The sequence below is a fragment of the Phalaenopsis equestris genome, unplaced genomic scaffold (assembly GCF_001263595.1).
Source record: "Phalaenopsis equestris unplaced genomic scaffold, ASM126359v1 Scaffold000606, whole genome shotgun sequence".
In the NCBI taxonomy this organism is placed as follows: Eukaryota; Viridiplantae; Streptophyta; class Magnoliopsida; order Asparagales; family Orchidaceae; genus Phalaenopsis; species Phalaenopsis equestris.
This window is the reverse complement of record NW_018165046.1, coordinates 1,188,306-1,200,241: the sequence shown is the minus strand read 5'-3', so window position 1 is coordinate 1,200,241 and position 11,936 is coordinate 1,188,306. Positions and strand designations below refer to the sequence as shown.

The 11,936-nt window shown below is 34.3% G+C and overlaps 1 protein-coding gene across 1 annotated transcript; it reads left to right on the top strand.

Annotated features, from left to right (window-relative positions):
* The first annotated feature begins 637 nt into the window (after nucleotides 1-637).
* LOC110029822 (protein CYPRO4-like) lies at nucleotides 638-8,853 on the top strand. The gene is made up of 2 exons (XM_020732282.1): nucleotides 638-2,431; nucleotides 8,377-8,853. Exons 1-2 carry the CDS (start codon nucleotides 764-766, stop codon nucleotides 8,656-8,658), a joined length of 1,950 nt encoding a protein of 649 aa, XP_020587941.1. The 5' UTR covers nucleotides 638-763; the 3' UTR covers nucleotides 8,659-8,853.
* Nucleotides 8,854-11,936: the final 3,083 nt, after the last annotated feature.

The following is an 11,936-nucleotide window of genomic DNA, read 5'->3' as shown; positions in this document are numbered from 1 at the left end:
TTTCTTGAATATATATATATATATATCTTTGAGGAGGAGTATTTTAAAAAAAACTAATTGACTACAAGGCTACAAAGATTTATAATCAATTAAAAGTATTAATGAAGAAAATAGAATAAAAATTGTTTAATCATATTCAAATTATGTTTTAAATTTTGCCACAATTCTTAACAACTTATGACTACGTGATTAGAGTTGTCAAAATTACTCTTTGTTCGTAAACGGCTCGTGTTCGGCTCGCTAAACAAACGACCTGAACACGAGCACATTTTTTTAGCTCAAAATATAAACGTGCCGAACACGAGCTAAGCTTTGGCTCGCTCGTGTTCGGCTCATTTACACCCCTAGTCATAGCCCATCCCACGTTGAATCTAAAGAAACAATTTGCCCCCATCTTAAAAAAGAGATTAGTTCTACTCTTAAATATTTGTATGAGATCTTTTTTTTTCTTGGAATTTATAAAAAGTGTCAAAATAATTAACCCTATAAATAGAGCCTGAAATCATCCTCATGAAAAATTAATACTCCAATTTAAAAATAATCAGAATTATTTTAAACTTTTTTATAAATTTTAATATAAATAGTGGGAATAGTGGGGATTATTTCGACAATTTACTCGACTTTCTTAGCCGTGTTGCTCCAAAAAGGATTTTCTTACCGCTTCAACGCCGTTCTTGCCGCTTTTATTGTTCTGGTCTCGGCGAAACGTCTCAAAATCTCGTCTCTGTCTGTCTCTCTCTTCTGTATCGATTTGAATCCAGTGATGGGGGGCTCTCACAGTCGCGAAGGTTTGGAGCTCTCCGATTACGACACCGAGTCGGAAGAAGACGAGTCGGGAACGGAAGAAGAAGAGTCTCCGGTGTCGACCGCTACTCCCTCCGGCCGTAGCACTGCCGGAAACCTGAAGCCGGACACCCCGGCCTCTGTCGATGATCTCGACTCGAAGCTACAGTCTCTTAAGCTCAAATACTGTAATTCCCCTTCATCGTCCACTCCAACCAAAAACCCTAACGTCAAGAACGGGGTCAAGCTCTACCTGCACATCGGCGGCAGCTTGCCTTCTGCGAAGTGGATTATCTCCGAGAAGTTGGTGACCTACTCCTTCGTGAGGCCTTCCTCCTCCCCCTACTCTTCTGCTTACGATGAGGACTTGGATGTTGCGGACGCGGAGGGTAAACTGGCTGGCTCCTCCTCTCCTTGGTTTTTAAAGATCGGGTCCAAGGTGCGGGTTAGGGTTGGGCCTGAAATGCAAATGAAAACGTTTCCTGACCAGAAGCGGGTTGATTTTGTTGCCGATGGAGTTTGGGCTATGAAATTCTCTACTTCAGAGGCTTACAGTGTTTTCCAGAATGAGTACCAGAGGTGTGTTTTTGAGAACGTCTATGGATTCGAGGCCAATGAGGAGAATACGGTTAAGGTTTTCGGGAAGGATTTCATGGCATGGGCAAAGCCGGATTCAGCTGATGATTCCATTTGGGAGGATGCGGTTGATAGCTTGGATAAACCACCTGTACATGCCTCTCCGTTGAAGCAGAACCAGTCGTTGCTTGATGAGTTTGAGGAAGCAGTTGATGAAGGTGGAATACAGAGCCTTGCCCTTGGAGCTCTTGATAACAGTTTCCTTGTGGGTGATTCTGGTATCCAGGTGGTAAGGAACTTTAATCATGGAATACATGGGAAAGGTGTTTCGGTGAGAATTTCTGGTCATGGGAATAACTATCCCGCTCCTAAGAGGGCTCTTCTGATGAGAGGCGAGTCCAACATGCTGTTGATGAATCAAGGTAATTCTGCAAAACCTCATGCTGGTGGAGTAGATCAGCTTGATATTGAGACAGGAAAGATTGTGGCAGAATGGAAGTTTGAGAAGGATGGAACTGATATTACCATGAGGGACATCACAAATGATAGCAAGGGTTCACAACTGGATCCATCTGAATCAACATTTTTGGGACTCGATGATAACAGGCTATGCCAATGGGATATGAGGGATAGGAGAGGGATGGTCCAAAATATAGCAAACTCAATGGAATCACCAGTGTTGCAGTGGTCGCAGGGGCATCAGTTTGCGAGGGGCACTAATTTTCAATGCTTTGCAACAACCGGTGATGGTTCGATTGTTGTTGGGTCTCTTGATGGCAAGATCCGGCTGTATTCAAAGAGTTCTATGAGAATGGCGAAGACTGCTTTCCCTGGTCTTGGATCCCCTATCACTCATGTGGATGTTACATTTGATGGGAAGTGGGTCCTTGGAACTACAGACACATATCTGATACTTATATGCACTATTTTTAAAGACAAGGATGGGAGAGAGAAGACTGGTTTTAGTGGAAGAATGGGGAACAGGATTGCATCCCCTAGATTGTTGAAGCTCACTCCATTGGATTCACATTTGGCTGGCAAAAATAAGTTTCAGAAGGGGCAGTTCTCATGGGTAACTATGTTTTCATCTTTTCTTGAATGCTAAAAATCTGCATACTCCATTATGTAGGATAGTGAAAAGCCTTATTTGTTCATGCGTGTCATAACTAAAATTTTTGTGCATTTGAGAATGATGATAAAGTCACGTGATAGAGTAATTGCAGTGGAGTAAACTTTGATTCTACTTGACTTTGTTTTTGGAGAGAAAAGGGGATAGAGCTGTTGGGAAGAGGTAGAAGGGCTTAAGATAGATACATTCCGAGAGGAGAGAAGCAAATAATGCAAGAATGGGGGTAATGTTTAAAAATTTATATCGGGCATTGTGGTTATTACCTTAATTGTGTCATAAGTTAAGTTTCAAATTTAATCGAGACAGATTCTAAATTTAAAACAAAAAAGTCATCGAATTATGAAACATTAGAAAACTCATAGTTCATAAAAAAAAAAAAAGAATGTCTTAATTTATGAATGACACATTATAAGAAGGCATACCATCAAAAGAATAATATAAGTTACAAGACTTTACTGGCCTATCGCATTACCTTGTTTGCATTTGGTGAATTTTTGCAAACTTTCTCCAACTTTTCATACATTAATAGCATAAATGTCAATTCCTTCTTTATTATTTGATCTTACAACAACACCTTCTTCATTTCCTTTCTAATCTTTGTTAACTACCAACCACTTCATCATTCGATGGCAAATTATCAAGAGTCATAGGATCATCATCATCTTTGTTTGTAGTTAACCTACATTGTGTATTTTTTAATTTTTTTATTGTACTTGACATAAACTAATTTGTTCATTGGTTCATCCTAGTTACGGCCAAACAATTTCTTCACTTTATATGCACTTGGTTGAATGTACTCTAATTTGATTGACATGTAAAGCTGAATAGGTTAGAGTTAAGACTCTTTCCAATTCTAGTGTTTCATCTCCAAAATGCACCCACCAATGTTCTATATCACGATTTAGAAAAAATGGCATAAGACTAATATTAATTACATATGCAACAAAGTTAATCATAAATTTAATATTAAGTATAGTTGATAGACATCTTATGAGATGAATGTGGTTTGCATGATGATTGGGCAGCTCTCATACCAAATATTCTTTTTTATGTGTTAATTTTTTAAGTTATTTATCAACCTTCTTAAATTGTCTAATAAACTTATCATTCTTTATATTTTTGTACAAATTAAATTTAATTTCTGTGCATTCCAAGAAACTACTAACGAAATAAAATGAGAATTTAGAAAATATGTAATAGAATGGTTGTCACAGTTCTGATTAATATTTTCCCAAATCACTTTATAAATTTATTCTCTTTCACCAAGTTTTGTTCTATTTATTCATTTGCTCTTTCTATGTTCTCATAGATAAAAGCCTATTGTAGAATTTTTTTTCGATGTCAACATTTTTCAACACTTCAATTGAAGGTTTTGTGGTTTTAAGAGCGTAGATCATACTCTGCAAGAAAGTAGTATCCCTTAAGATAATTTTTTTCCTATGTTTTCCTTTGTATTTTCGGATTATTCACTCTTTTGGTAACTAAACATTGCCTCTAATTGATTCCTCATGATTTTTTTGTGAAATCAAATAGACAGTAGCAAATCTTGTAATTATCGGTTCAATTAGATCTTTATCAGTAAACTATCTCAATAAATTAAATACCCAATCATAGTTGTGGATAAAATTTCTTTTTTTGTTTCATCAAAGCCCTTTTATGTTGTGGAAAATGTCCCAGCTATTCTAGCATCAAATCAAGGCAATGGTTTGCAAATGGCGTTTAGCATAGATGTTTTTTTCCCTTAGCATCCTCCCTACTGTCTTATATGCACCTGTATTAGCTATTACAATATGAACTAGATGTTCTTCAGCTTCCTCAATAATATCAAACAATTTGAATAACAATGTTGCATCTTTAATAAATTGATACACATCAACACATATTAAAAACACCTCTCCTTTAATATTTTTTTTTATTAGAAAGTTGATCAAGTTTTGACCTATTCTGTCTTTGTAACCATCGATAGTATTGAAACTCCTATTTATGCCTATATTTTCTTTATTCTTGAGCCATCCTGTCAGTAGCTTTCACTTCTTCCTTCAATATCATTTTTCAAAGCTCAGACATGCTTGGAGGTTTCATTCCTTGACTATAATTCCCGATGGAGCCTATAATATTGAAAAAATACGGAATCCTCGCAGCATTAAAAGGAAACCCTTTTTCATAAAAAAAAAAATTTATGATATTCATACAAATTTAATTCTAATGTTCTTTAAAGGAATTCTTGGGCTTTGATATTTAACTGCATGATCTTAAATCTTCAATAAATTTGACCTTGTAATTCCTCTGGTTAAAATAATGGTACTATTGTCATCACTAGTAGGACCACTAATAGGATTACTAGTAGGAACAAAAGATCCGTAACCTAATGTACTGATATCGATCTACTCTCAATCATTTTATCTATCTGTAGGTTTTAATGCTTTATCGTGGCAAAGACATTTAAATAGTTGATTATCTCTAGTTTAACTTCATCTCAAATTTTCTTACACAGCCGCACGTTCTTATGAGTCTGAGTAAAATGATCATTTAGTCTAGTGACACCTGTGATAATTTTTGTTGCAATAGTTACACTTTATATACATATAAAGCCTTTTTTCGCCCTCTATTTATCTAATACAACTTCCATGACATACTTAGCAATATCTTCTCTCTTAAACCCAAATTTCACCACTGTAGTTGATAAAGGACCTGTAGAACATAAATGAGAAAAATTAACTACAGAAAATGTTCATTTATTCTTATGACACCTTCTGTGATAATTTTTGTTGCAATAGTTACACTTCATTAGCAATATCTTCTCTCTTAAACCCAAATTTCACCACTGTAGTTGATAAAGGACCTGTAGAACATAAATGAGAAAAATTAACTACAGAAAATGTTCATTTATTCTTATGACACCTTCTGTGATAATTTTTGTTGCAATATTTACACTTCATATATATATATATATATATATATATATAGCTTTTCTTCGCCCTCTCTGTATCTAATACAACTTTCATGACATACTTACAAAGCAATATCTTTTCTCTCAACACCAAATTTCACCATTGTACTTTATAAAGGACCAGTAGATCATAAAAGAAAAGAAAAATTAAATACAAAATATGATCCTTTAGTCTTCTGACACCTTCTGTGATAGTTTTTGTTGCAATAGTTACACTTGCTGTATATAGCCTTTCTTCCTCTTCTCTGCATCTAATACAACTTCCATCACATACTTACAAAGCAATATCTTTTCTCTTAGCACCAAATTTCACCAATGTAGTTTATAAAGAGTAGAACATGAAAGAATAAAAAATTAAATACAGAAAATCTTCAAATACAGTAGTCTAATAATTTTTTTTTATAAAACAATTATTTATGAAGAACATACAATTACAATTTCAACTATTTTTAATGCCTAAAACAATGTTAATCATCTTGCACTTCAATGTCTTATAATGGAGAAAATAATCCAATAAATTTGACTAAATATCATGAAAAATCGAGTGCGCATTGATTCATTGAATCATATACAATGCTCTTCTTTGTTTGAGCTATTGGAGCAATGGTTATTAATTTCATTTCCCCTGATCTCTCTAAGCTTTCCAAAAAATTATGGGTTGGTGTTTGGTTACAATTAATTCTTAATGATTTCCTATTTTGGTGATTTTCTTTTCACCTATCAATCTCGTGCTCTTTGTTGGCTTGTTTTTTTAAATGCAAACATTGTACAATTTTTCAGCAGGTTGCTTTATTTGTAGCTTAGGACTGCCATCGGCTAACCATGTACTGCAATTTTTGAGAAACTATTTATGGGAATTGAAATATTATTAGCTTTTCTATGGCCTGTAAATCTCTTAGGAAAAGGCGAGGTGTCAAAGTCTGCCTTTGACTAATCATTCACTTGAAGTCATCACTACGTTGGCTATATTTCTGAATCATTTTGATCTCATTTAATAATTTCATACCAGTTAACTACAAAAATTTGAAGCGCGTATTTATGTGCATTTTTTAAGCCTTAATATGTTTAAGATCAGTCGAGTGCAAATTTACCAGCAAGAATAGACTTTATTTAGTTTGAGACTCTTATAAGGTATTTATTAGGAGAATGTAACTTTTGAACGTCACAAGAAAAGAAAGAAAGAAAGAAAGAAAGCAAGGATAGGGAAAAAAAATAGAGGGGGAAGAAAATGAATAAATCAAGGGAGAGTTTATGATTATTATCCACTCTTTCATGTTTGAGTTGTTGAACAGGATCATCTTGTGGAATCAGTGATCCCGGAGAACACAACCACATGCTTAAACCTGTGGCTACTATACAAAAGAGAAGGCTATGTGCTGCAATAATGGTTGGAAAGAAGAGATTCCATATGGATATAGATTATTTTGTTGGATTTATTGTAAATATTGTCTAATCTTCTTCCCATCTGTAAAAGTTCTCTAGAATTTTTTTTTGCGGGGAACCTTAGTAATGATAATGGAGCTTGTTGTGAGGCAATTTAATTGGCACATGGCAAAGAGGGGCTTTGAAAACAAAGCTGACCCGTAAAAATTGAATTAATGCTATTAATGCTTATCAAATTAATTTATAAGGTTTAGGAACTTCTAGAAATTCATTTTATTGATGTGGCAATTGAATTAGAAAATCTTTAATTATTTTGGTTCGCGTCCTCTTGGATATTAGGATATAAAATTTGTCTATATGAAACTTAGTGAGATTCAATGAGACTCCAAACTTGGTGTGTTGCTGGCGTATGAAGCCCACACAAATGCATCATTTAGGGAGGAGCTGATATATGTATTCATATCCCTTATATGTTAGAGATGCTGCCTTCACCACTCAAATCCTATGACCTATAGCTCACAATAGAGTAAATTAATAACTGCTTTAGGGTTTCCTCTAATGATCCCAGACTAAGATGATCTTTTTGATTGATGAAATATTGTTCCTTATGCAGGCAATTAACCCTCCCTCCCTCCCTCCCTCCCTCTCTAAATATGTTATCTTAAGTCTCTCTCTCTCTCTCTCTCTCTCTCTCTCCCTCCTCCCCTTCCTTCCCGCCCGCTCCCACACACACACACACACACTGTCTCTCTAAATATGTTATCTTAAGAGAATATATAATTAATTTACAAAATATTACTTAATTTTTTGAAACTAAGTATTCGATCGAGCATATTTATGGCCTTTTTTTTTGTGAAAGTTAAAGGTTCAATGTATTGTTTTTTGTCTTGATATTATATATTTTATTAGCTTGGTAGTGTTATTTGTTAGTCTTATGATTATCTTCATGTTGATAGTTTTTTTGCATTTATTTATCTTCCATTAACTTTTATGTGCATTAGCAGTCACATTCTTATATTCCACTTATTTGAAGTAGAAAGGAATGATATCTCGCCAATAGAGACTCCCAAACTTTGATTATGTTATCAAGATAAATATTTTAGATGCATATAAGCCGTAATTTTATTCACTTACATATAATTTAATATCGAAACATTTCTTTTCCATCATCTGGCAATTTGACAAGCGATCCAATTATATAATATAGAAGTAATTGCTAAGTGGCTTCAAAATCTTTTCTTTATTGCTAAACATAACTAGCATCATAAACTATCAATGAAAATCAAATTGCATGCGTACATCATCATCGTTATTATATGGAAGATTTACATGCATACCACTCAATTCCTGTATATTTACATATCTAACACCAAAAATTCAATTTTTACATGCACACCATCTTTCCTATGCTTGAAATGTATAATTTATGTGATTATGAAATATTTGTGTGGTATAAACTTAAGAATCAAAATTTAGTTGCCAGATCTGTAGATTCATAGAAATTGAGTGGTGTAAATGTAAATGCCTTATTATTATTTTCACGCTCCACGTGCAGGTGACCGAGAATGGGAAGCAGGAGAGGCATCTTGTTGCAACAGTTGGAAAATTCAGCGTAATCTGGAACTTCCTCCAGGTGAAGAAGAGCGGCCATGAATGCTATCGCAACCAGGAAGGCTTGAAGAGCTGCTACTGCTACCGCATTGTTCCCAAGGATGAATCCATTGTCGATAGCCGTTTTATGCATGAGAAATTCGCTGGAACTGACTCGCCGGACGCTCCGCTGGTGGTTGCCACTCCCATGAAGGTTAGCTCCTTCAGCATCTCCGGCCACCGCTGATCTCTAATTACTGTTTAATCAATCCTTCTTACTGGTCGGATTTCTGCTATGTTTTTGCGTTTGATAACCTTTGAATTCGTTTGTTTTTTTTATATATAAAAATTGTGTAACTTTTTTTTAGCAGCACTTCATCGTGCTTCTTGTGGATATATGTTTTTATTTTTATTTTTATTGGATTATGAATTATAGCCGTTGAAGCTTTGAACTATTGTAACTTGGCATGGTTCTTTTTAAAAACGGAAGATTTACATGCATACCATTCAATTTCTATGTATTGCATATAACACCTAAACTTCAATGTTTTCCTATACGTGTCATCATCTTATCAATGCATGAAAAAGTGTATTTTAAGTGGCATAAATGTTAAAAATGAAGTATAGGCGTTAGATATGTAAATACATATGAATTGAATGGTATGTATGTAAATGCGCCTTCAATTATGTGTGAATATGATTGCATATTATCCATGTATCTGTAAAACTTAGTTAATTTTTGTATGTGTGTGAATATGATTGCATATTATCCATGTATCTGTGTGTGCTTTTATATTCATATTTCTCAGTTATATTTTATGTATGGGATGGACATCTGATCGATGATGAAATGATTTGAATATTTCTATACCCATTTGTCTATTAATGAACGCAATTGTCGATAAATAGCACCTTAATAATTCGATGTGGTACATTGTTACAGTGTTATTGTTTATGAACTTCTAAAATTTCTCATTTTATCTTATTATATTAAACTTATATATCTTGTATGGTTTAAATAGTCTCTGAAAATATAATTGTGAAAAATGCTAGTAATAATCGCAATTTATAATATTAATTTAATTATTTATTTTTATTAATATTTGAAGTTCAACTAAAATGATTTTCTTATTTTCAGCTCATGTACATGTTTTTATTAGATAAACGGTTAAAAATTCAGCATATCAAAATATATTTTTATAGGCTCATCAGAGGCTCAATCCAAACTTTAGTTTTTTTGTGTCCAATGATATAAGGCAGTTGAGTATTGGACGAAGATTAAGCACACACATAGATAAAAGAGAAGCAGAAGATGACACTTCAATTTTTTTGTGAAAATTGCTTGAAATAATAAGAACACGTGGTTACAGTCGAAATAATCAATTTTATAATTATGTACATACACACTTTTCTCATGAATTAGGGAGGATAAAATTGCAAAGCTTGTTTAAAATAATTTTTCAGCAACAATGTAACGTGCCTCGAAAGCCGTAATTGATTGTTATAATGATAGAAAATGTTGTGGATTTAGCCTGAAGATTGTTAATCGCTCAAAAATTGATTTGAATTTTAGCTCTGAACAATATTGGATTGAAATGAATGAGTCGAGCTATGAGGCAAAACTTTGGATCAGATTTTTTGTTGATCGGATTTCGAACTGGCTTGAGATCAACTCAAATAATATTTTTTATTTATAAAAATTATATATGCTGCAAACTAAAATCAAATATAACAAAAGCATTTTGATCTTAAACCCTTCCAAATAACTCAATGTGAGCCACACTTGAGGCTTCTTTGAGGGTGAGTTTCAACTCCGTAGCAGAGAAAATTGAGAAGGGTTGTTGGGATGGTAAGCTTCGCCGGACTTCGGTTCCATCGAAACGGAGATTTTGCTCAAATTAAGAACGCGATGAGGCCATTGCTTTCGGCACTACAATCTGCGATAGGTCCTGATTTCTCCTTCGATTCGCTCGTCTTTTCGCTGCTTCTCTCCTATTTTTTGGATGAACAAGTTCTTACTCAAATTAGATTGTAAAAAACAATTTCTCATTACAATTATTTAAAAAAAAAAGGATAAAAAATATAATTTAATGAAAGATCTTCTTAATTAATTAGCGAGTGGGGTAGCAAAGGAGAGCTGTCATGTTGGTCATTTTCATTTAAAAGCGAACTTTAATGAAATTGTGTGGGGTTGGATCAGACGTGAGATAATGTGATCTATTCCATCGCTAATTCAATAGATAATGGAGGGAGGAAGTTTATTGGATCTTTACTTCTACCGTCAAATTTCCTCTTTTTCACCTTTATTGCTCGTCACATCATGAAATTATTTGGTTCAGATCAGAACTTAATTTTTTACGAATTTCAAGCAAAATTGATTTTCTTCTACCATATATATGGTATAATTTTTTTATTATTATTGTTTGTGAGACATATGTAGCACGAATCTTGAGATAAATGGATTGCTCTAACTCGTAGACGAGCATCTAATTTGGATAGTGGCGCAAGTAGGGGGTGGAGCAACTTATTCGAGCGATCAATAGAGTGTGCCACATGATCTCTCATAAGGCGGTGATTGGCTATCAGGAAGATCGGGAAGGATCATATGTCATCGGAATCAAGCTGTAGTAGGCAGCCAGCGAACTTCGTGTCTATCGAATCAGTCTTCTAATTTTATTATATGCAAATACTTCTAAAAACTACCAAAAAATTCCCCTGACAAATTAATGGGACTAATGTGTAATGGGACATGTGCCTATAAATAGGGAGGTCCATATCATAAAAAAAGGGGACACTCTTTCTATTGTTCTTTATTGCACCATCACTCTCTCTCTCTCTCTCTTCTCAATGCTTTATCTCTCTCTCTCTCTCTCTCTCTCTCTCTCCCACCCTCCCTATAAAACTCTTTATAACTTTGGCCCACCCTCCCTATAAAACACTTTATAACTTTGGCGTATTTTTAGACATTTTTTATTCAACATCTTTTAAGATGTGGTGAGCGTGGAAACATGTTGTCAATAAGAAAAGGAGTCCAACAACAACAACAAAGAGAATTCAATCAAAGGAACGTGGTGGAAGCAGAATGCATTAGGGGGTTCATGGAAGAATTTGTCCAATAAGGCTTGCAGGATTTGAGATCTCAGATCACCAACCAAATGTCAGGATAATTTACAGACGTACTTAGAGCCATGATTGCCTTGGGGGTAGTCTCTGTCCCATAAAGAGAATCGGCCTAGTGAGACAATAAGTCACAAAATTAATCTTACAAAAAACTAATTAAAATATTCTCACATAAATTATTTTCTTTTAAAATATTAGAAAATAAACCTAAAATTACGATGCATAGACACTCTTAACTAAAGAGTTATGTAATGTTGGACGTCGACACGTGCCTCCCATTAGGGGTGTAAACGAACCGAACACGAACGAACAAAGCATGTGTTCGTGTTCGGTTCGTTTAAAATTTAGTTTGTTTGAAATAAGCTCGTGTTCGTTTCTTAACGAACGAGTCGAACACGAACCGAA